Source organism: Epinephelus moara, chromosome 22 (assembly GCF_006386435.1).
Source record: "Epinephelus moara isolate mb chromosome 22, YSFRI_EMoa_1.0, whole genome shotgun sequence".
NCBI lineage: Eukaryota > Metazoa > Chordata > Actinopteri > Perciformes > Serranidae > Epinephelus > Epinephelus moara.
The window spans coordinates 17,096,602-17,123,140 of record NC_065527.1 but is presented as its reverse complement, the minus strand read 5'-3'; the positions used below and the strand labels follow the sequence as shown (position 1 = coordinate 17,123,140).

The 26,539-nt window shown below is 40.3% G+C and overlaps 1 protein-coding gene and 1 long non-coding RNA gene across 2 annotated transcripts in view; one reads left to right on the top strand and one right to left on the bottom strand.

Annotated features, from left to right (window-relative positions):
* The window catches only part of triqk (triple QxxK/R motif containing), a 32,231-nt gene extending 8,979 nt beyond the window's left edge, over positions 1-23,252 (top strand). Inside the window, exons 3-4 of the mRNA XM_050034284.1 lie at positions 11,917-12,002; positions 20,695-23,252. Of these exons, the coding sequence (XP_049890241.1) occupies positions 11,917-12,002; positions 20,695-20,802 (194 nt within the window). The 3' untranslated portion in view covers positions 20,803-23,252. The remainder of the gene's footprint in view (positions 1-11,916; positions 12,003-20,694) is intronic.
* Positions 1-26,539, bottom strand: part of LOC126383688 (uncharacterized) — a 180,157-nt gene that overhangs the window by 41,028 nt on the left and 112,590 nt on the right. The gene's annotated exons all lie outside the window — the stretch shown is intronic.

Sequence of the window (26,539 nt, the reverse complement as noted above, 5' to 3'; positions counted from 1 at the left end):
TTTTCCAATTTGTATTGGATTGAAGAGAAACTTTAACCAGACTCGCTGGAGTAGAACCAGTATAAAAGCTGTGGAAGTAATTACACTTAGAGACGAACACGCAGCATCTAAGGTCACATTACTGACGGACAGTGAATTCCACACTTAAAAAGCTCCCCCTTTGATGTGTCACAAGCTGTTTTGTCAAAGTTTAATACCACTTTAATCCTGCGGTATTTTGTTTCCTCGTCTTTCCCCTTACATCACAAAGGCCTAACTAAGGCAATATGGTAGGTATCAATCAAAAGTTTGGTCCCCTTTAGCATGCCAGCTGTGGTTGCTTGAAGATCACAGCTCATATCATGTCTTTTTGTTTTTGTTTTCCTCTTGTGAAGCAAAACCAAAAGGTCGCTAGTGGCAAAGCTGGATAATTGTCAGCAGCTACGACTGACGTAAACACAAAGGGAAGCTCTGTTCTCCTTATAGGCTTAAGGTTTTCACTGAAAATCCAAGGAGCGGCATATTGTGTGCATAAAATGAGACTAAGTAGTCTTATTAGACGCAAAAGGCTCCCACTTTTGGAATCCAAGATAAAAGATTTTTGCACTAAATGGACTGAGACTCCTTGACCTCATATCTTTACTAATAATGAAATGTCTGAGACAAAGGTGAGAATGAGTTCCTTCACAGAAATGGTAACAATCACAGGTTTAGAGGATGAGCTCAAGAGTGACACAATCACCTTGGATGACCAAATATATCAATAATGTCTCCACACAAGACGCACAAGTCCAATAGGCAGGTTCGTTACAATTGATGTCCTCTTTAGGGATACATTACAACATCAGCACACCATCGGTATCAGATTAAGGCTGTAAAATGAAATATGGGTATTGGCCCAAAATGAACATTTCTGCCAATATGACAGGCCGATAAGCTGATGCTTAAAGCAACACTTACCTTTCTGGAAACTTAACGCTTTTCTTTGTTTAGGTTAAAATTCTATTAATAAGCTGATGGCACACTAAAATGTAAGTGAATTCCTCCAGAGATAAAAACTCATAATTATACCATTCTCATATGGTTCTAAGAAAACTCCGACCAATCATTGCATTCGGACCGAGTGTTGCATTGCAATGAATGCAATGACCCCAGCATCAGTTGCTAATGGCTAACGTTAGCCTAATGTAGCCTAATGTTGCCTGAGCCTCTGTATTATCTTCCTTGTTTGTTGCCAGTCACTAGTACTATCTAACGTTAGCGTTTACGTTATATTATAAAACTCATCAGTCATCACTGACCCCGTATAAGTTTCAAAACTCAGGGGTTGCGTTTAACTGTGCAGGACAGGTAACGTTATGTTTAGTTTGCTTCTAATATAACATATGACGTTATATGACACAGCATCCAGTTGCTAATGGCTAACGTTAGCCTACTGTAGCATAACCTCTGAAACATTAACGTTATCTTCCTTGTGCGTTACTAGTGACGTTAACGCTACTATCTAACGTTAGCACTGTAACCTTATTCTAAAACTCATCAGTCATCACTGACTCCGGTTGAGTTTTAAAACTCCGGGGTTGCGTTTGACTGTCTTTGTTGTAACATTACACTCGCTCTCCTCTTCCGTGTATCTAACGTTACCTTGCCAACGCCTATGTCTATCATAGATGTAATGAGGACGTAATGGAGGAGGGGGAGTAGGCGTTTGAAAGGAAGTTGGAGTTGCAGGAGGAGGGTGGGACTTTGGAGGGAGGTGGGAGTTGTGGATGTTCATATTTTTTGTAAGTGCTATGTGAAATGCAAGAAAGGTAAGAGTAGCTTTAGGTAGGGTGACTTTAATTACTCGATATATTTGCTCTGGATGTGGCTATTGTCAGGATTGTCTCAAGGAGAGCATCACCCCAGCCTGCTTAAAGTAGGATGAAATTTACAGTTTTGTTTGAAAATGTAAATGGCACATAAAAAGTAATCTTGCATGGATTACATGTAACCTACCCCTTCAGGGTAACAGTGACTTTCACGTGATGTAGTAAACAAGCCAAGTTAGGCCTCAGAGCTAATGCAGGCTAACCAAAATTAGTGGAAAAAATATTGGCGTATCAGATGTCACCAAAAAATACAACATCATGCGTTCTTAGTCTTCGTAGAATTTATATTTTGGCTTTATCGCTTTTGAGCAATTTGTCAATTTGCAAGTTGATGTGGACAGATGCTAAATCAGACCCCTCCTCCTCCTCCTCCTCCTCTCCTGAAGATTGTGATTACTGTGGCATTGTTCTGGTCACCTTCCTCCCAGTGGATGGTCGTTTGTTGGCCCCTGGTGATTCATATCCTCTGTTTATTCCAGATTTAATATTTCCTGGTGTTACTTTTGAGCTAACAGGACTCGTGACTTGGTCTCTTATGCTAAATTATTGCTGTTGATGCATGTTTTAGTGTATGAACCATTTTGTCTCTTGTACCTTTTGTAACCTTTTTGAGTTCTTTCCTCTTCATGAAGTCATCGTCATTCTGGCAGGAATAACAACTTTTGTGTTTCTCAGGCATGTGATAGTCTGTTGAGAAATGTCTTTGTCTTGTTAACTCTACTGTGTTATCATATCTGTCTCTGTCTCTGTCTCTCCATCTCTTTTTGTATAACTTTATCATTGGGATTACTGCAAATTTATTATGTTGATCTGTTTGACATCTATTGCACATCTGTCCCTTCTGGAAGAGGGATCCTTCCTCAGTTGCTCTTCCTGAAGTTTCTACCATTTCTTTTCCTGAGTTTAAGTTATTTTTTGGGGAGTTTTACTTATCTGCTGTGAGGTCCTAAGGACAGAGGGATATCATATGCTGTAAAGCCCCCTGAGGTAAATTGTGATTTGTGATACTGGGTTTTATAAATAAATTGAAATTGAATTAAAATTGAAATTGAAAGAGCTGAGATCTCATGAAACAGCGTGACAGTTGTTGCCTATATATTTTCAAAGTGGGACAGAAGAAGGCTTTTTAGCGTGCAGATATCCCTTAACATGTGCTATTGTATCAAACCCAGCAACATAACAAGCTCATCTCCCACTGTCACATCCCTTACCAGCGATGCAGAAAACCTTGTTTTATCATTTTTTCCTTTCCATTAGTGTTTCTTTTTCTCAGCATGTCTGATCAATTCAAAACTATGTAACAATTCTGTCCTCCTCCACTTCCTTCCAACCCCTCAGTTTCTACTGTTTGTCCTTTTTCTGTTTTTTTGGAAAAGAATGGCTTATTCATGGAGCATCAGCAGTAGTCCAGGCCAGGTGTTGAGCTGTACCATCATCTCGGCTGGAGTGCTTTTGTCATGTCAAATGGCCATCAAGGGGCCACTGTTGACGTTCTCTTAAAATACCATTATTAAGCCTGTTGTAATTGACTGTGCCAAGATGCTGTCAGAAGGGGCAAATCGTGTTCTTACATTGTAAGTGGTCACTCTGTTCTAGTAATGATTGCTGCTGCCTGCTGAGCAAACAAGAACAAATTCTCTACACGCATAGACTCACCCAAGATATCAATTATAGTAAATCGGAAGTTATTGGCGTAAGAGGGTGTGATTTCATGTCGTAAAGAAGGTCAAACTTATGAAGTTGTACTTTTTTCAATTTAAGAATTATTTCACTGCTGGAAAGATGGTCGTCTTATACTAGTAGGCTGTCTAGGCAGTAGAAAGATGCACATACTTTGGAAATTGGTGCTATATGACCAGAGAAAACAAAGCAAAAGGGCTGTGGAGTTAGCCTCTGGTCAAGTGGTAGAAAACCTACAACTACCAGAATGCACTGTGCTGCACCAGACCAATAAAAGCCCCCACTGGTGAGTGACATAACGTGAGCTTGGCCATTTTACTGCAGGAAACAGCATGGCAGTCAGCTGCTAACAAATTATCTGAAATTATAGTTAAACAGTAAGGTAAACTGTTTCTGAAAACATTTTAGGCAACATGGTAACAGCATTTTGGTTCGTATTTGATCAACACTGCCCCACTTTATTTTTATAATGAAACATGAAACAGTTAGAACCCACTTCCTGTTCACAAATTCTTGGATCACAGCCAAACAGTGCACTTAAATATGATTCTGAAGACATTTTAGAAATAGGCAATACAGTAACAGGATCTTGGTTTGTATGTGCTCGTGTTTTACCGTTTGATCTGAGTTTTCTTCTGTGTTTGAGAAAGACTGGGGCATCTTTGTCTCTTGATCACTTCTATACTCTTTGTGTCTGTGGTGGCGGGAGTACGAAAATGTGAAAGTGGAAATTATAGTGCTAGCAACAGCCCTAAAGCCAGTGATAATCCACCGGACGACGTGTTCAACCAGATTTTAGCTGAGAAATGAGCAGGGAGATCTGGGCACTGGTAAGACAGAGGGGAGTTTCCGACAGTTCATTTGCTCATACTACTCACATTGTTATTATACACAGTGAGTTGAAAAGTGGCAAAGTATTCCCTAAAATCTTTAAAAAAGTCTTTAAAAAAAAATATTTTAAAAAGTGAGAAATTGATATGTAGTCTTAACATTTCACTCACATCCGTAGGTAGGCTACAGCACACAATTAAGGTATAGAGGTTTGCCTCTTGACATTACATTACGGATAATCTTTGTTGAGCTGTAAAACAACAAGGCTGTAAGTAGCAATTATTCTCACTGTTGATTCATTAATTTTTCTTGATTAATTGATTTGTTGTTTGGTCTATAAAATGTTAGAAAATGGTGAAAAATGTCTATTAGTTTTTTCCAAAGCTCAAGTTGACGTCCTCAAATGTCTTGTTTCGTCCACAATCTTAAGATATTCAGTTTACTGTCATAGAGGAGAAAAGAAACAAGTAAATATTCATATTTAAGAAGCTGGAATCAGAGAATCTTTTTTTTTTTACTGTGAAATTAGTCGGCGATTAATGACAAATATTCATTGCAGCTAAAGGTCTAAAATAGTTTGCCTCCGCTCTCCTAGCTGCACATGATGCCAAAGTACAAGACATGAATATCTCCCATGTGTCTGACATCAGCCCTCCAGTTCCACGACCATGCATCCTGGCAGATGCCAGCGATCCGCACCATGTGGTCACTGACTATTTGGCCGCCATGCCACGTAGACACAGAAGCAAAGCAAAGCATGAGGAATTGTCAGACACGCTGTCAGTGTGTTGCCCGTCCCAGGGCTCTCAGAGATTACTGGACAGTGGTCTGTCTGTCCAAATCACCCCATCACTCTACATGTAGTACATATGCAAGACAGCCAGTCCCCACAGACACAAACAAACACACACTGAATCACTCAGGTATGTTTGTGTTTCTCTTCACACATGAGCTTTTTAAACATTAAAAACAAACAGCTTCCTGTAACTTTTATTTTTCAAGCCAGCATTATTAAAGACTTGACATACAGAAGTCAAGGTTGCATGTTTTCAGTGATTTTTAATTAGGGAGGAAATCTAATGTTGATTCATGTTGTTTAGAATTTTAAATTTGCTGCATATGTTAGACCAACACAGCCAGAGGTGTTTTTCAGGATGTAGTTTTCTGGGTTGGTAATGCAGCTTTGAGAAGCAACTTTTTGGATAAGCACAGTTAATTGACATTATGGAAATGTCAACAGAGATATAAACAAGAACGCAGCAACTTGGCAAACGGTTCATTCTATCATGGGTCTTCGAAATGTGATTCTGGTGGGCCAGCTCCTTATTTCCTGGTTTTTAGTTCAGATGATGATGCAGCTGTCTCATGATGCATGACTCAAATTTAAATGCAGTAGCCAGCTGTATAAAGTAAGTATCATGAGGTTACTTGAAATTGGGCAAGATATGACTTCCTTTTTAGCACAAATAGATGCATTGTTCAAGCCAGAATCATAGCTTGGCATGAGGAAAGCTTTGGTTCTGTCATGACACTGTTAAAGATGGTTTCCTGCATGTCAGGCTCATCAGAATATTAACATTGCGTGAACAGATGCTTGAATCTGTATAATATAACCCATTAATGCAGGGTTTTTCCTCAAAATCAGACAAAGGTGGTTCAGTTCCCCAGATTTCACCTAATTAATCTTGATACAGTTTTAAAACTGTATCAATAGACAACATTTCAAAAACAACTGTATATAGCTTATATATACTAAGCCAAATTTTGAAGTGATTTGGTTACAGAATGGATGGATGTTGAATGAATTAACTACTCTTGTAATCCATCAGCTATTGCCTAATGACAATAAAGTCTGGGCAACCGCTAATATCTCAGAAGATCCAGTTCAGCCTCTGGATATCTGGGCCAAGACTTCCTCTTCTGTGTGACGGTCATTGTTTACAGTTCGATTAGCAACTTAAACAGGTCCAAACAACATTTCTGCTAATCTCCATAAACAGATATCTGCATATAAAGGCAGCTAAATTAGAAATAAGCTAAATCATTGAGTACATTTACATGGACAGTTTAATTCCCTTTTCATTCAGAATGAAAGTTCATTCCTATTAAAAGTGATTTTGTAAACACCTAATTCAGAATGAAAATGGTCAATGCGTTTGAAAATTCAATCTGATGTAAGGGGCTGGAATATTCCGTTTCTAATTCTGAATGAAATAATTTCTTGCACTTGTATACACTCATCCCTCTTTAAGTTCATTCCGGTCTTTCTGGGCATGCTCATTTCCTTTCCTATAGCGCGCATAGAAACGGGCTGAGATAGAGCAGTCGGACTTGTTGCACTCACCGGTTTCCATTCGCCAAAGCACGGTCTTCTACCTCCCTTCTTCGACCTTCTACCTCCCTTCTCCTCCTCAACAGACGAAGCATTAGCAGAACAAGGTTGTTGTCGTACTGCTGCTTCAAGAATCTAAGCAAAACAAGCCCGAAAAAGGCACTAAGAACGGCGTCGTCAAGCATCTTGTTATCCGGAACAAGGACTACAGTGTTTTCTTTTAGTAAACGTAAACACATAACATCTGCCCCGCCCCCTATCCAATCAGAAACCTTCCCTGCCCCAAACCTTGCGCGGACCCGAATACAGGCGATTAAAAGGCGATTAAACTGATCTCTCGTGTAAACCCTCATTCGGAATGAATATTTTTCATGTAAACTACCTGGAAAGACTTTAATTCCGAATGATTTCATTCAGATTTATTTCTTTCTGAATGAGAAGCCATCATGTAACCGTATCCATTGTCACATAATAGCTGATAGGGTTAGGGATTGCATTTTAGCCAATGTGCCCGGTTCTTTTGCCCTCTACATGAACTGTTGAATGCTTGATACGAAAACCTTGTACCATTTCCTCCAGATTCTGCATACATATACAGATATCTGTCTATTGACATTACTAATTAACACTTATTCATGATCATGTTTTTCCTCACACATTCCTCACTAACTGCTCACATTTATGAGTACCGGATTTTAAAGCGTCACCATTTTATCTGTGAAAAATGACAGCATCTCAATTTGTATATGCAGATGTTTTTATGTTAAAAATTTGGCTTAAGTTTCCTAAATATTTCGTGGTGCGACATAATTTCACACAGCTCAGACCAAAGAAGATTGGCAACAATAAGCAATTTATCAACCACATTGTCATTTCACTCTGCACCACTTGGGAGTAGTCCACTGTTGAAGTTCAAGTTGGCATAGGTTGTCATCCTGACATAGGTATCATTACTGGTATGGTCAGAGTGTTTTTTGTTTTCCTTTTTACTACAGACTTTTCTTTTCATTCACACAAACGGTGACACTCTTAGATGTCTGCGTCTCTTCTAGCTTCACTTAAATGGCCAATTTGTGTGACACACAAATCACATACCCCCCCCCCCCCCCCCCCTTGAGTGCTCAATCAGTTGTGACTAATTTTAGCTAATACCCCCTACCTGTCTCGTTATGCTAAGCAGAACAATAGCTCCAGATAAAAATAATTTCTCCCCAGTCTTAATCAGACAGCATTTACAGGTAAAAGCAACGACAAACAAGCCAGGAAAAACCATGAAAGACACATCTAAGGGAATGTACAGTAAGTGGTGTGAGGGGGGTGGGTGAGGGGGAGAAGGCCACTTTCATTTTTCTCTTGTCCTCTTGACATGAAATCAGTGATGACTTCAATGAAAGGCACACTCAGGAAAGCCTCTCAGCAGGCACTCTAGGCCGCCTTACAAGGGCTAATGTTCCTCTGAGACACGGCATTGTCGTTGGCTGTACAGGAGGACAGTGATGCCTTTTCAGTGTGGCAGGCAGAAGTGGGAAGGGATGGGAGGACGGCGTGTCGCCCAGTGTAGGTAGATAATTGGTGACAGAAAGTGTCTGCAGAGCCGGTGCAGCAAGGGGAACAGCAATGACAAATAGGAGTGCTCATAAGCCCAATGCAATATCATCAGGACTGTGTGTGTGTGTGTGTGTGTGTGTGTGTGTGTGTGTGTGAGTGTGTGAGAGACCCATGCAAACCACAAGAGAAAGGAACATGAGACTTTAGGAAGCACACCACTGTAATACAACAACATTACAATAGCTTTCACAGCCTGATGTAATTCTCTGGCATTTTCCCTCCATATCAACAATTCATAATCCAACATGGTGTAATTATTCAGCTTTTGCTCCAATTAAGTATTGATTCTTAGCAGATGGTTATGGGTGTATAGGGTTGTGATGAATTTTTGCATATAAACGCAATTTCACTCATGTAGAACAATTTCAGCCCCACGAATGAGAAAGAAACGGCACAGGTGCGTGTTTTGGAAGCGGTTTGTGGGAGATGTTGTAAATGCTGGGAAAAAATCCTGCCTTTGAAATTTAAACCCCAGCTCGCTTAAGTTCTGATATTGTTCTGTCTTTGAGTATCCTTGGGCATTTTGGTGCAGAGAAGGTACCCTGAGGACACACATAGGCAGACAAAGCAAACTAGTTTTAAAAACAGAAAGTACAGATTGTTCAAGTTGTGGGCTTCAATTTTAAATCAAAGTGTGCAACATTTTTTCTTTACTGCGTACAGGACTGGTTGCACAACAGAGATCATGTATTTCCACAGTTTTCCCCCAGGGTAACGTGGTTTGCACATTTGATTATTGTTACGGTATTTGGGGAATGCCATCTCCCAGATATTCTGGGTAGGTAAATGTGATGATGTCTCAATCCAGTTTTTGCCCCTGATCCCAGTCATTAAATTGTAAGTATCTGCTGATACTGAGTCATGATCCTAGACTTCTATTTTCCCAGATAATACAGCCGCACAGTGCACACTTCAAGGACTTTAAAGATTTTGTTTTCAAAATAATAAACCTTCTCCTTAATCTTTTTGGCCTTGTCAAGGGAGTATTCCTAAGTTTTTGTTGCTTCGGTACAGCCTTGCCCAAGTTAGCCTCCCTGAGCAAACTGTATTCCATTGTGTGTTTGTTTTTGTCGTCTGTACATCTTTTGGGTGGGGTAGTCCACATCAAGAAATTATTCTTACTGGCCTTTTGCTTGCAGGGCTTTTGTTATACTTTGATGAGGAGGTGAGTGTGGTTGTCATGGGCGCTCCTGCTCAGCCCATTTCTCTTCTGAGCTGGGTGGTGAAACACCATGCGCCATAGATGGTAGCAAAATTCAAGAGACTGTCACAATAAGATGAAATGAAACAAGTGCTCATAACTTGGGTAACTAACTACTAATACTAAACCATCTTATGCTACATTTTGCTTGCATTTTGTTGTTTATGGTGCGTGGTGTTTGGCAGCAGGTAGGGTGTGCAGTGGAGGAGAGACGGAGAGTTGACGGCAGCACCTGTATGAAGGTGGCTCATTACAGCTCAATGTAGCCGATCAGGTAAATAATGCCCTGATCATTTCTGAGCTGACCTTTGAGATAGCATTGGGGCTGATTGGTAAATGTTGATGTTTAAAAGCATAAAGGCCCAGTCACTCAAGCATAAAAAACTATGAATTCAATTAATTTCAATGGATTTTTTTGACCAGTGGATTCAGCAGTCCTCTGCATGTTTTACACATTTCACAATCTTTCTCACTTTCTGTATTTTTTCCTTTTTATATGGGATTTGTAGCACTTGATGTAGCTTCCACTAGCCTTGCATTATCTCACCCAGCCATTTGCAGTCTGAAAAATCCCTGCACAATTTCTGTGAATGGTGAGCAACCTGAGGTGCCCTCCAATCAAATTTCCCCCTCTCCACTTTCTGACAAGTGGAGGAGACATCCAGTGGCCCTCCTAATGAATTCCCACAAGCTCACTGTCTGCTTCTGGCAACATGCTCCCCATTTCTATTAGCCGTCCACTGAGTCAGGGGGAGGTTTAGGAGGAGTCTACGACCGGGAGGGATGGAGAAGGAGAGAGGAATTGAGTGCAAGATCCCTGAAAAAGAAGTAGGCGGGGGTGAGAAGGTTGAAATAGAGAAAGTGTGTGTGTGTGTGTGTTGAGACAGTGCAGCTGCTTAACGCCATGCTAATGGTCATCTCCTCTCTCCTCCATGGCTGTTCCCTGAAGAAGAGTACCTCTGCTCCCCAAGAGACGTGATACTTAGTTGTATGGAGCTCTGTTTGTTTTCAGAAATTACAACACAGCTCATTTTCACTCTTCTCTTTCCCACAACCTTTCCAGATGGATATGGTCGCTTTCCTCCCTCTCCTTCCTCCTTCTCTTGTTCCCTCTTTCCATGTAAATGAGGCTTAATTGGCTGGGGGTAAAAACACCAAGTGGCCCCTGTGTGTCACATCACCAACCGAGAAAACCTTGAAGCTGACCCGGGGGCTTGGGCTCCATCTCACACACACATATTCCTCTGTTGTACCTCTCTCTTTTTTCCTTTAAAACAACATCTTTTACGACTTGTTAATATGTCCACAATTCTAGCTCATAAACTGGTTCTCACAAAGATAGAAGCACTCGAGCACACACACACACACACACACACACACACACTGTTCAGCAAGCTGTTGCCTTTCCACCCTATTGTTAGCAAAGTTCCTTTTCCTGCAGTGTGTTGTTTCTAATTAGACCAAGACAGCCGGCTCTGCCTCATGTGAAGCACGCTCGCACACACTCACACAAACACACATGCTTTGCCAGGTGGCCGGTTTGCCCACAACACTCACCCTTGAGAGCTGAGCCTGTGGGAAGTCGAGCAAGCACAGGTGAACTGTGCGCAGCTCGGGCAAGGAAAGATTCGATGAATTTTTGATGCATGTGCAAAACGCAACGTGTAAAGGTTTCTTTAATTGTAGTTATTGTGAAATAATGCTATATTTAGTTTTATTTTTCTCACTTGTGTCATTATATCTATTAATGGTTGGCTGTGGAACAGAGTGTCTGCTTAAAAACTCTGAAAATGGTGTTTTATATTATATAAGTATTAGGCCTTAAAAGTCAATTAATAGTCAAGTTAAATTTGAATTTGTGAGGTCTCAATTGATTTTATCTATTTTTTAATATCTTTTTTATCAAATTGAGTCAAGCTCTGCTGCATTAAAGTCCACATTTCTGATATTAAAAAAATCCACCACTGAACCTAAAATCAGTCTTACATTTGGCTCAGTATGATCTTAAAAAGGTCTTAAAGTGTTAACGTGTCTGATACCTGTAGACACCATGTGGGACTGCAGCACAGCTTGCAAGAATATTTTAACATTGTGGGAAAAACACATGGCGTTTGAAGAGATTAACACTGCTCTAATATTTGTTAGATGTGTTGCTACAGCCAGGTGGTGGTTCAGTTAGCTTAGCTTAGCATAACATAGAGACATAGAGATAAACTCACCAAAAAACTCTTTATATCTCGTGTATTTAATCTTTACAAAAACTGAAGTTTAAAATGACAACTTCCCAGGAAGCGTGATTAGGGACTGTTTCTTGCAATAACCTTCTGGCATCTGTGCTTGCCCGGCAACAGCGAATGAAATAACGAGACAAATTTCCAGTCATTTATTTGCGTGCCTTGTTTCCTCTCTTTCAGGTAAGCAGGACTACAAAAAGACAAAGACAGCCTTGAAGCTCACACGACTGAAAGCTGAAGCAAAGAAGAATTCCTCTGGATTCAAGGTAGGAAATACTTTCTCTGTATGACTTCTGAAGTCTGTATCTACATGTCTTCAACTATCTCTGCTTGCCTGTCTGTCTTGGCTCATCTGTGATTTTTTTCCTTGTCTTTCCGTCTGCCAACCATCTTTCCATTTGTGTGTCTGTCTGCCTGTTTGAGAGTGCGTCTTACTAGATCACTTTTCATATCCCAGACTCTTAGCTCTCTTACAACCTACAGTATGTCTTTGGGGAAAATAATATATATCCACCTGAAATAATGTGATGTGGCCCCCTGCCTAGCCTTTAAAGATCCGCTCTAGTATTGAAAACTATTGTTTGGAAAAGGAAAGAATGGGAGAGTCCTCCATAGAATAAAGTTTACAATACTCTATCATGTCTACAAAAAAAGAAGAAGACAGCTTTTTAACACACAGTGAATTCCTAGAAGGATTGAAAATCAAGGGTTTCCTTATTCTTTTAATGGTGAAGAAGCACTGGAAGAGAGACGGTGAGTGAGAAGTGGGAAATATAAAGAGCAAGAAGGAATAAGAAGGTGATAAGATGGAGGTAGGTAATGTGGAAGTAAAGGGAGGTGAGGGTGTTGCTAGGATAGAAAAGTGCGTCTCTCTCTGTTGCTTTGTCACACTGCAGCGATTAGGAGCTGTTGGGCAGGCAAAGATGGATGACTCCACGTTTATCACTCTAGCAAACGTGCCACTGCTGTTTATGCTTTTCCTCATTCGGCTGGCTTACCAATAAACACTTTTACTATTTCAAGGTCTCCTCATATAGAGTAAGCCCATGCCAGGGAAATAGCTTGTGAATCTACCGATATAGGTTCTTAAATCCTCTTTGAAATTGCAGATACCATCACATGAAATCAGGTCCTCAAGTGTTTTTTTATAGCTGTTAAAAATAAAAATCATTTGCAAACATAATTCAGATACATTTTCTGTTTTTTCTGTTGATTTTCCCTTCGTGGCGTTGAGAATTGGTTGTGTTTACAGTAAATCAAAAGCCAAAAGGCTTCACTTCCTCATTAAGCCTCAGTTGGCACGTAGTACACAGAGATGAACAAAATCATAGTGAGGATTAAACACTGGGTGAAATGGTCAGGTTTTAAAATATGCATCTCTTAGACACGCAAGGCCTCATTAAGCACGTCTTTAATCCAATTAGATTAGTCCATATCTTGAAATATTGATATTGCTTATGAATAATTCAGGTTTTTCACGCCCAAGACGAGGGGAATTTTCAGAGGTCGGATTAAAAATACCTCTGGGACGAGGATATTAAACTGACTTAGACCCTTTGGCCCCGAGTTCGACTGAAATTCAGCCCAAATGTAATGGATATTTGGTCACGCTTGCTTTCCCATCGAGTCCTTTTAGCGTTATATAAAGTTGTGATTTTTACACTCTCTGTGGCGACAGTAGAAAGCCCCCCTCTTTGTCTCTGAACCTTTGGTTGACAGCAATGATTTGGCTGCAGTTTTTGTAGACATGTTGCTGTGCGCATTAAGTCTCTTCTCCTTCTCCCTCTCTCACGATGTCCCTGGTTGAGATGCTGGTCTCAGATGCAGCTGGCATCTCAGAAGGACCAGCAGACATGTGGGCACAGAGAATCTGGCAGCTGCCAGGGCAGGCTGCCTTGGGGCTGTCCTAGTAGCAGGGCAGTCTGGGTAAGTTGGCAGAGAAAAGGATGGAGAGACTCAGAGAGAAAAAGTGAGAGAGGGAGAGGGAGAACGTCTGTTCCCACAACAGCGATCAGTTGTCGGGCTGCACGAAACACTGACCTCAGAAGTGGCGTAAACCAGCCACTTGTTGTATCTGTGTGTGTTCTTAATCACACGTGTCGTCACGGTGTGTTTACAGAAGTACCTTGTTACTGCCTGAATGCAAGCATGGACATATTTTCTGTCCTGCTCATTTAAACCCTGGATTGCATGGGGTCACGATAGCAGAGATGAAGAAACTGGCAGGAAGTCGTCAGTTTGCCCAGAGAAGAGGAAGCGCCTTCGAAGTAGCTCCAGCACACTAGCTTGCAGCACAGGAAACAAGCCTGCTGCCTTGTCTAATTGGCACACTAGCCTTCTGTTCAGTCCTGCACTGTTTTCCCTCGGTCTTATTTACAGTAACTGCTGAGCCTAAAAGTTGGGGAAAAAATTGCTTCTGGAATTGGCGGAGGATGGAGGCTACAGATAATGACTCTGGGTAACTACCAGCTGTCATTTGTGAATGTATGTTGTGTGAATGTTGACTGTAAAGAATGTTATTTTTTTAATGTTGCATATTTTTTTTGTCTTTTGTAATTTCACCCAATTTGTACAATTCAGTTTTTGCGAGATGGGGATAAACATGGGTTCTTACAAATATGACTTGTGTCATGAAGCTGCTAGTTTGGTCTGGAATAGAGATTTAGTTTAGGCTGGTTTTGCTTGTGATAGCTAGCTCATTTACTAAGCAGTTAATTTTGAAGACAGAAAATTGCAAGATGGCATAAAAAAAAAAATAGTGCTCCACTGACTCAGTGAGCTTTAGCGCCACATTTCAGCATGATCCACTTAGAGGTGGTGAATTTTTAATGTCTGGGGACGTAAATGTCTTGACTTTCGGTTGGCTTTGCTTACTGACAGCCTGCTAGCTGCGTTAACATGTGTCCACTGCGCACCCTCTGGGGTCTACTGGCGGGAACATAGTGGTCACCCTCTGGTCTCCCCTCAGGTAGCCTCAGTAAGTAAACGGCTTCATTTTGAGCCTTGCTGACACATCTAACAGTGCTAACATTGTTAATATAGTTAAAATTGCTAAAGGGGGTTTGTGGCTGGGGGGAGACTGGAGGGTGGGCACACTGTTTCCATAGCAATGCTGTTGGGTCTGGACGGTGAGTTAGTGGCACCACTAGCCAGCTACTACCAGACCCAGTTGGTGTGAACTGCAGCAAACTGAAGAATAGCAAAATTAACCTAACATGCATGCATAACGGGTCAAAAATACTCCCAACGGATAACCATTGACATCCCTAGTTTGGAAGGAGCATTTCTGATAAACTGCTACAGTAATTATTTAGCAGTGTCATCATTGCTAATAAACTCTCCAGTCAAAAAGTATCAGTATAAACTGTGAGGGATGCTGCGCTGAAAACTGCCAAACTGTAGCATCTGCTTCAGACTCTCGTTGAGGCAGACTGGATCTGTTATCTGTTCTGGCCATTAGCTTTATGAGGCTTATTCACTCTTTTAGTTGGTTTGGAGCGTTGACAGATAGTACAGGGGAATTTGTAGGTTTTATGGCCTTTTATGGCATTTAATTTACAGTAAGCTTTGTGAAAAGACTCTGTGAGTTGTGATAGTGGTAATAAGACCTTTTCTGCTCTGTAAGCATCCTTAAAGCATGTGGAAAGGGAAGGGTTGTATTTAAAAAAAAAAAGGGTGTTCACTATGTAAAAGGCATGTTTGTTTCAGATAACATAATCAGCCAGCAAAAAGTGGATGTAGGTTACGGCATGTGGCTATTTTTTTTTTCATTCATTATGTTAGTTCTTTTATTGTAGGATTGTGATAGCAGCTAATGATATGATACGAAACACTAGTGCTGTAATGATTTGTCAAATATTTGATCAGTTGAATGGAAGAAAATTGAAACCAAGTAATCGTATTGAGTTGACTTTTTGACCATTGGTGATATAAAACAACCAGTTTTTTAACCTTTCGCTCTGGGAAAATGGTGATAGCCATTTTCCACTATTTTCTGACATAGCCATAATAATTTATCTGGAAAAAAATCAATAGATTAATGAACTGATATTGAAAAATAATCATTAGGATATCAAATAAATGAGTGTGAAAGTATGAAGGACAGATGTGTTTGCTGATTCCTGTTTGCAAGTATGTTAAGTCACCTTTTACAGCCATCAAGCCACCAATAAAAACTAAAATCATCAGCAACTTTCGTTTAACAAGTCATAAATACAACCTAATGGCTGGTTATCTGTCGCTGCGACTTGTACAGATGAGACCTGCTTACCAACCGCAGCCCAAATGCACCAACAGTTGTTTGTAGCTCGTGTCTATCTGCCACCCACATACAGCCACAAACACACCGAATCTCTCTTGCTTAGCACGTAGGCACATACAGACTGACACACACACACACACATGCACACACTTGCGCACACAAACAAACCCAGGAGGAGAATAAAAGGCGGACCAGATGAGGGGATGTCTGCTGAGCTGTGGCTTGTCGCCAGGGTGACAGGGACCCAGCTCCCAGCATGCCGAGTGTGCTGCAGCTGCCGCCGGTGCTGAGAGAGCCACATGATGAAGATGATGATGCTTGGGCCCCATCCAGGGGTCTCCATCAGAATGTGGGCAGAGAGGCTGTGTGTTTGTGTCTGAGTATGTGTGGATATGTGAGTGGGCGCACATAAATGTGTTTGTGAGACAAGGCAAGAGTCAACACAGTGGGCCACTCTCCTCGAAAACAATGATCTCAATCAAGTGCAGGTGCTTCCTACAACTCAAGTGTTTTCACCAAAACCCCTTCCAGCTTGTTTTCATAGACAAGTCACTATAACCAGCTGTTCTCTTTCTCTCTGAAACCTGAGGCAGAGGGAGGAAAGAAAACCTGGATTGCGATTTCGTTGGTCCTTTTGTTTCAGCGGCAATTTAGCGAAATGCTTACCTGCGTCACAAGCTCAACATTTTCTTTGCGATATTGTCGGCAGAATTACAAACGCCTCCCTTTGTCATGTTTTTCAAAGCTGCGAGAGAACACAAGAAAAAGCGGAAAACAATCAAGCCCCCGTGATTTGATGACAGTTCTCTTTTCTCCGAGGCCTAGGCAAAATAGAAAAGTAAATCAAGCAGTGGGAGCCTGGCGGTTAATATATGAAACTAAAGTGCATGAAATTTAAAAGTTTTCCAATTAAGCAAGGACTTAAAGCTGTTTGGAGGCTGCCGGGATGGAGATAAATGTGGGCTGAGGCTAATGAAGACCAATGCTGCTGATGACTAGGCACTACAACATGTACACAGATAGCTGTGGATGCCGTGACGCCTTTTAATTTTCACCCCCCACCCCCCTTCGTCAGAGAGGAATTATTATTAGCCCCCCACCACCCCTCGTTTGCACCAAGCCTTATCTCTCACTTGTTTTCTCTCTCGTTCTCGCTCTTGTTTTTCATTCTGTCATCCCTCTCTGCAGTTTGGCCAGTGGGTTGAATTTGCAGCTCTCTCTGTGTGAGCGTGCTACGTATGGCAATTACTAAACTGATGTTTTCTTAAAATGTAATTCAGATTTTTTTGTTTGCTTCTGTTCATTTATTTTTATTTTTTAATCTGTCTTGTTTGCTGCCTTCCTGTTTGTCATTTTCATGAATAAATGGCACAATGGGATTTAGTTTTTTATGATTCAGGTAGATTTTTTTTCCAAGTGTTTTATTGAGTCCATAATTAGAAGAATAACATTATACATATCTGTCAGAGAATTTGTGTTGGACTTCAATCATGTGGTTTTGAATTTACTTGTCATGTCACCTTTGTTGTCGTGGCCCAGTTTGCATGCAACAACTAATTTCCATGTTCAAATCAAATATTTCTTTTTGAATAACCCCCAATCAGACTGTACTCCGCACCCTTTTAAAGCCCTCCAAGCTCTCCAGTGTTGATTAGAAAGTTTGCTGCTAATGAGTTCTCTTGATAAAGAATAACTGGCATTGTTCAATACTCTGAGTGGCCCTAATGAAACTCCAGCTGATGAAGATTGTAATCGTGTGAGCGCCACATAATGAACGAGCGCTCCAAATTCCCATTTTCAAGTTGAATGCCACTCCTCTGGAAAGCCTCAATTTGTTTGACAATTAACCAATAGAAAAAAAAATCCCCCCCAAAAATTAGGCCATTTTGTTGAAGAAAGAAAGTTAAACTTCTCTGTACAAATGGCAGGGGAACAGTGGAGACTGATTGCAGATAGAATAGATTATAATACTGTGGTCACTCAATGCTCGGTTTCTGAAATGTTATACTGTACTTTTTTTTTTTGGTCCTTGGCTCCAATTTTACTCCACAATGTGTTTCCACTTAATCTCTTTGTATCAAGAGAAAATCTGAAACAAATCAATGATTCATTTTTCAGAGCTATACGATGTGCTGTCACACTTTCCTCAAACTAAACCGTACAAACCCCAAATAAATAGTTTCTCCATTTTTTATTGTTTTTGGAAAAAATGTCCCAAAGCTGGCAGCTGAACCTAACATTAGCCCTGGCACAGTGTGTGTAGGGGAGCTACTGGAGCTTTCTCATGCACCATAACTAACATCATGTTGTGCTTTTGCTTTTGCTTTAGCTTGATGTAATATGACATTTATGTTATTATATATTACGTAATTTAACTCTCATTTTATAAGGTAACTATTTCCAACAGTGAAATTCTCAAAGCAGATGAGTGTGTTTGTGTCTTAAGAGTTAAAACACTTACTGTGGGGACCTGGTTTACTTTTAAAGAATCTGAAACCATTTTTAAAACTGCTGTAAACAAAGCTTTCAAAGAACTGTTCTTCAGTGTGGATGGATTTTTAAGGAAACACCGACATTGCCTGGGTCCAGACCTTTAAATGTGCCCACTCCACTAAGTTTGGGTTGTCTGATTTGTCTGGCATCATGACATGAAACAGCAGTTTCTCAGTTAAAATAAAAAATGAGTGATGAGGGCAGTGTGGGTTCCTGCTGTGTCAATCGGTGCCATGGGTGGGACTAACAACCAAAATACATGGGACACGGATGTGGTGCGACTGTCTGCTGCAGCATACCTGCAGCACAGTGCATCCATTATAATCAACTGAAGCTACTACACTGACCATACATTTGCACCACACTGCTTGTTATTTTTACGCAGCTAGTCTATTCTATTTATTCTTTACGTCTTGCTCTGTGGCCTTCCAGCAGATAAAAACTGCACAGAGCTGTGTGAAAAACAAATACAATCTGTTTAAAAATGATTGAAAAAAAAAAGTAAACCTCATTGTTCCAGAGGCAATGTGAAGCAAAAACCCTGCTCCGCCATGTTTGTGCCCCATGTATTTCAGCCATAACTCCATTGTCAAGCTGTTGTCAAGTGGTTATGAAGCAATGCAGGGAGGGGGTTGTAATTTTAGAGGAGAATTTAATTTAAAAATATATATATATGTTCGTACAAATAAGAAGAGTCTGTATTTCCGTGTATGGAGTGGACTTGTGGAGCATAATTATAAATCAATTTAAAAAACTGTACAAAAAGATATTTTTGGCAGATATATAGAAGAGGAAAAGTTGTTAGGGGAGTGCATATTTATTTTGTAACACTGGGTGGTACTTAAACTGGGTTTATTATTTATTTAATTGGGTGGTAAATAGACTGGGGACAGTTGTATATTGTAAATAAATTTGGTAATTTGTTGAAATAACATGAGTTAAAAGAAGAAATGTAAGAAAGGGGTAGGGACACCTAAGTTTTACTTATATCTACTCCTTTTCGGGAACTGTTATCTTTGTCTTGTTGGTTTTTGATACATTGTTTTTTATTTATTTATTTATTTATTTTTTTTGTATTTTTAATTTTTGGTTCGAACTAAAGTCCTTCATTCAATGCTCTGAAACCAATGAGGAGTAATAACAACAATAGTGAGTGCTATAGATAAGACAGAAGCTGCCATCTAGGCTCCACTAAATTGTTAGTCTTTTAAAAATTGCCCAACATCGTAGTTTGTTTTTACTTCACTCCGTTCCGCTCTTAAACCCTGGGCAAACAAGTATGTTGGCATGGCTACGCATCACTGTCAACTTAAAATGGCTATAGATTCAGGTGGATACATTCGTCTCCAGTGATTGGTTATGGGAGATCACACCCCCTCGCCCCTTTCTGAAATTGGTTAGAGTGGATACAAAGTCAGTCTGACAGTGGGAACGGAGTGAAACGAGTCGACGGTTCTGTCAAATATCAGGCGACTGACATATATGAAATTGTCAACCTCTTAAAACGAAACAAACATGGCTGTCACTTCTCTGCATGCTATATTCGTGTATTATGTACAATACACAAATTTTACTCTGTGTATAGTGATGGTATAAAATATTAGGATTTAAGGATTGATTGAAGTCTCAATGCCGCATTTCAAGAATTATAATTACAGCAGTCATCTAACCCATGACACAGAAACATATAATGTGATCAGCTCTAATGTAAGAAAATGCTTAACACAATGTTTTCCTATTTACCTGCAGCAGTGTGGGCCAGGCTTGCTTTTATTTGAACAGTTTACATCTTCATATTAAACCAGATTTTCGCTTTAATGGCTTAAACGAAAGCGTGATGATTGACAGTCCTATAATTACATTTGTCTTTAAAAGCGCACTCACAAATGACAGTTTAAATATTTAATATTTAGTTTTAACTTTTCAAAACAAGCTAATAAACAACATGCTCTTAGACACAAAGTCAGACTGGTAAAAAGCGTATTAGGAATGCGGGGAATTTAGATGAAAAGAAAGACAATAGGGACTTGGCAAATATAGACATAAAAACACTAACAGATAAGCACAATAATTACAAAACCATGCAAACAAAGTGGAGCCGCTCCTGTGTGTTAAGACAGACAAGGGAGGAGGCAGATAGATTTATAAATAGTTTAACAGACGAACACAGAGTCTTAAAACCCTTTGTTTTTTCTCCTTCTCAGGATGCATTCCTGGTCATCGCAGCAATCCTGTTCTTCGTCCTGTGTGTCTACGCCTTCTTCTACCTCAACCTGAGTACAGAGATTAACCTGGATGTGGATGTGGATTGATAAGCGGTGGACAGTCGGCCGACAACGTCACACAAGGATGGGACACAGTCTGTCAGCATTTTTTTAACACACTTGTGGTGGCACGGTGACAATGAACTGCCTCTTTTGGAGAAATGAGACAATTAACCCAAAAACTGAAGTTTCAGGTTGTGTTTTTTGCATCGTTTTGTATCTAGATGTTAAATTTCTTCTTTGCCTTTTCTGCACGGGAGCACGCAATTCACCTGTAATCATTGTTTTATCAACACTATGGTTTTACATCCACAAATGTAAATATCTTCTCTTCTGAGTCTAGATCTGAAAGCTTTGATTCCCTTTCACTGAAAAGAATCAGTGACCTCTTGCTTGTATAACACTCTGCTGCAAAATCTACACAGCAAAGAAAATGAGCCTCCTCTTCTTTTTTTTTTTTTTTTTTTACACAAGTCTTCCAAACCACAGTCGAGACCAAGCGTCTGTTAATCATATTCTGCGGAGTCACGTCCCACTGTTTTCTCCACTAATAGAAAAATGTAAATCTCCTGCCGAACCTCTCGTCACATCGAGACAAACACTTGCCTCACATTCCAGTGCACAAACCTCTCCTCCCGGATATCTGGAGATCACAAAGTGTGAGATTAGAATCCACAAAGCCCTCGCCCTGATTGAATGTGTGTGCGGAATACAGAACAACACATTCTACCTGCCGCACATACACATGCTGCACTGAGACAGACATCCTCGGGATTAGCATTACAAATATGATCCTGTTCTTTCATTTGAATGGAAATTACAGAGATGAATGATGACTGAATAGAGGAGAGCCTATATGTTTCTCATAAGGAACACCTTGATCATTTTCCATCTTGTCAAATGCATGTATTGTTGTCCCCTTAAGGATATGATGTGTCTATGTGAATATGAATATCTGTCAAAGCCTCTTTATCCCGAGTCTTTGTGCACCAGCACTGCGAGGTGCAAGGACTGGCCTTCCATTAACTGTTTCAGTCCAAGTGCTTCCACTGTTTGAGAGATTCCTTGTTAGCAATGATGCAGAGTCAGGAGGTTTTATTTAGTCCATTTGCTTTTTTTAATTGCACATTTATTTCATGTTTCTTTTCCATTTTTCTCAATACACATCAACACGAACTATCAGTAGCAATATTGCTCTCTAAAAGGCAATTAATGCATTATTATGGACACGACTCTTTTATAGTAGAGTGATGCATAAAAGGCCAATACCAAATAGTCACGAGACCCTGTGACTTCTCTCATGCCTGACATGTTTCCTTTTTTCACTGAGCCTCTTTTAAAAACAAGTCTTGTGTCTGTGCCTGATTGTGTTCCATGGCCGAGATGAAATCTGAGACTGATTTCAGAGCTTTCAGTTTTTCCCCTCTTTTCTCCCATGACCTCCCGACCTCTAGTAAAAGACGACATGTCCAAGAAACCATTATGATAAGCGCATGCACCCGTACCGTCACCCAGTGGCTTTTATCTAGCCTTGGTACATCCAGGCCCCCCTCCCCCGCCTCCGTGAGTCACTCACATGTGTAACAATAGATAGCTCGACCTGACAGACCTTCATACGTGACACCTGTTATCTAAAAGGTCACCAATACCAACCACAAGAGCTTTGACATCAGCACAATGGAAAGGATCTGGCAGCACAACCTATTTATTCACACACATGTTTGACAAGATGAGGTCTGGGCGATTTTTCACAATAGTCTTATTGTTATTGTTTGTATGGTATGTTAACATTTTACAGTTTACTTCATCATTATGATTCGGTTGGGGGATACTGTGTGATACATTATGAACTATATTATTCTGATATATATTTTGTTAAATTACCTATAAAATCAACAATGTGTAATTTCTTTTTAAGAAAATATAAATAATGTACTATAATGTACCTTTTCAGATTTCAATTCATTTATTTGTATGAATTTTAATTATGTCTTAAAGGGGACTTTTTATGGTTTTCCTTATTTTCTGTCATATAATTTCTTTACACAGTTCAGTATCACTTCTTGTAGCCTCATAACCATATAATCTGCTAACAAATCTCATTAGCTAGCTAGGCAACTAGCTAGCAAACAAACTGCTACAATATGTATACATTTTAGGTCAACTTGGATGTCTGAGGTGAGCTCAGCTTAACTACGGAGGATTGGATTAAGGAGTGCATATTTCCGGGGGAAAAAAATCTGCTGCAGTTTTCAGAGTCATCCTATTGATGCTGGACAGTTTTTCAGTGGTCGTACAATAAATGGCAAAATACAAATCAATATAAATAAATAGCCATATAATGAAATCCATTTTGTTTTGTTTTTTAAAAAGAAAAGAGGCTACTGCTGCATAGCAACTGCCTTGCACTGTGTAGGTAGCAATGAAGTTCTATTTCTTTGTAAGAATACTTCATGAATGCCTTATGAATATGTTAATAAAAATGGTTTGAATTGGAATGTGTCAATAGCATTAATATTTCCATACTCAGTAACTGTTTTATGTTGGCCAAACAAGAAGCAGAGGGCTGAACGACATTATGTGCTCCAGGCAAGCTACTGCAAGTGTTTCCATTACATAACCTACATTGCTACATGAAGCCACATGCTAACGTCAGGGATACATGTAATCTTGATCGCTGATTTTGTTAATGTCTCTTCTATTTCAGATCATAATTCTACTGGAACATGTCCTGTTGTGAAGATTTTGGTTTAAAAGCTTTTATTGGTGACTTTTCATGGTAGAAAATACCACTATTCTCCATAGATCCTTTTACTGTTAGTAAACAGCATTATGTTTTTTTGTGGGCGGGGCTTAGGTGGAGGCAAAACAGTTCTCCTCAGACATTAGCCAGTGCTGGCTAGCGAGTTCTGTTGGCTTGTAATTGACAATGGAAGAAGATGATGCGAGTGGTGCATTCAGAAATACTCAATCCGAGTGCTGGAGCGCACAAACTGGACCGTTTGTAAATTCAGAGCATTGTCGGAATGTACAGTTCAGTTATCCAGAGCACCACACTCTCAGAGCGCACTCTAAGCACTCTGTTTGGGGAGACGGAGCAGCAGAGCACCAAACGGAGTGAATGTGTAATTATCTTAATCGTTCGTTAAATTAAACAGATATTTAACGCTCAGTTTCTTCAACCAACAGGGCTCTCATTTTAGCGTCAGACGCGGGACCGTGAGTGTTACTTGAATAAGTAAACAATGACCAACGAGACCAGACTGGTCGAACCGTATGCTCTCACTCAATGAATGGATGATGTCACAGGAAGTTTTGTGGTTGATTACGATGCCAAGCTTAAAGACGAGGGCGACACTTGAACGGTTTCCTCCAGTTTGTTTTGCTATTGAAGCTAGCTAGTTAGCGTTAGCTAATGTGTCAAAGTTAGCGTTATGTAGAAATCACATATTCCTCTAAATACCTCCCCAGTTTCTGATTAGGTGGACATGATAACCCTTAATACACATAACGTTATTCATCCCTACAACAGGAAATACTTTTCCCTAACCTTATATGAAGTGTGCGCTGCACATGTGAGCATTTTTGATGATTGCCTCCGTCCAGTGGCATTTTTTTGAGCCATGACTCCTTCTGTTCTGGCTCCTAATAACACAACATGACAACATTTTAAGACTCCTATGTAGCGTACAGCCCTGTGGTGGTGAGTCGTGTTTTGCCTCCAGCTAATAAAATGACGCCATCATGACATCAGCCCAAAAAGGGTCTATTAGAGGCATTCCCCAAGAATTTTTTTTTTTTTTTTTTGACAATTAAAGCGTGTAAACATGTTCTAGCAAAAAACAAAATACAAGTATGAATCTGAAAATGAGCATAGGAGGTCCCCTTTAAGTGTAAACCAAGATATGTTACAGCTTCTTACTTTCTAGCCTTTCAACCTTTCAAATTACCCAGAAAAATACATTAGAATACAGACAGAAAAGGTGTCATGAGCACAAATAACAGAAGTATCGAGATTCTTCAGATGCAAATATTAAGTAATATAAAGCAAGAGTTGCATTTAAACACAATAGCAGCCAATCAGGCAGTGTATACTTTAGTTAACACCTTGACATTATCTTAACTACCAGTAATATTTTATACTTCTTTATCCGTGAAGGTTTATATTTAGCCGTTAAATGCAGGTGCAGTCGTTACTTTGAGTCCTAAAAGTTAATGAATAAAAAAAATCCCATTGTCAATTCACTTTTATGGGGTATAAACTTCCCATTATTTCTTTTAGATGGCTTCAATTCCAAGCTATAAACAACAGTGTTCTATCAGTAATGGGTTATTAAATTGAATTGACTATAGTAGTGTCTGCATTGGCGCACATGTCATGTCATGACCTTTTCTCAATAACAGCAGGCTGCTGGTGTGTCAACAAGTGTAGCTGTGAGGATGTTGACTCAGGATTTCCTCAGTGAGATGCTACAGTAGATTTGGAGGTACACACAGCAGAGTTAATCCACATCAATGACAAAAGGACATGGGTGTGATGTCAGCATTCAGCATGTGACATTATCTCTGCTAATTGAGAGTATTTCACTGACTTCTGCTCACTGCAAGTCAAACGCGTGGAATTAATCAGGCAGTAGCACTGTATGAGCGTTTAGCGCGACCTTAACAGCGTTCCACAGGAGTTGAACGCGCTGAAGCTTTACCTACCATCCTGTGACAAATGAGCTAGACGCCACGCGCCCAAATCCTACTCATTAGTCATGTGAGGTATGTCACCAAGAGTAATTATACTTAGCCCCAAACTTGCAAATGCAACAACACCCACACACAATACGTAATGTTGCTGCACTTTCCCACACTTAAGCCAGTAGGAAACATTCTCATACATGTATGGCTTTTTTCCGAGACATGAATCATAATTATGACTGCTGGCGAACCCGACACTGCACATTCGGAGCATGCTAGGTTTGGCTCTCATGGTATTTGCTTTAGACATAAACAAACATTTGCATTTTGTCACAGTTTTTGTCCTTACCATGACGTTATGTGAACATAAATGCACGTTGACCTCAGCGTATTTTCTGTTTAGTTTCGAAGATGGCGTTTACCTCTGTTTTGGTGCCATTTTTTTTTTGTGTGTGTGTGTGTGTGCGTGTGTGTGAAAGAGAGAGAGACAGAGCGTACAGAGGGGCTTGTGCAGCTGCCTTTCTCCTGTGTATGTGTGTGTATATGTGTGTATTTTCAGTATTCAGCACCGTGCCTTTGGCCATGCTCCAGTGGAGCGCTCAGTCTCTCTGACGGACCGGTGAGAAGTGAGGAGGGTCAGTCCCGCCAGGAGCTCATTTAGTCCCTATCTCTATCACACACACACACACACACACACACACACACACACACACACACAGTCTCTACTAGTCTCCCTGACAGGGAGACTCATGGCTCCCTCTCTCCCTCATACACACACACGTGTGCACACAAACACACACTGCTGTGCTCCCATTAGGGAGATATAGTGAGAAGACAGGACTGATGATGCATGTCACAAAGTACTACTGCTAGTCTCACACATAATGTCTCCTCCCTCTATCTCACTCCCCACCTTCCGCCCTTTTTTTCCCTTCTCCATCTCGTTGATTTGCAGCATTTCTTTCACAGCTTCTGCTTAAAAATTAAAATATAGAGATTTATATCATGTAAGGGACTTTGGTGCATACATCCAGAGTCAGAGGGTTATAACGACAGAAGGCATAAAAGCTTAAATTTCTCTTTGACTCTGAGTGGTGTG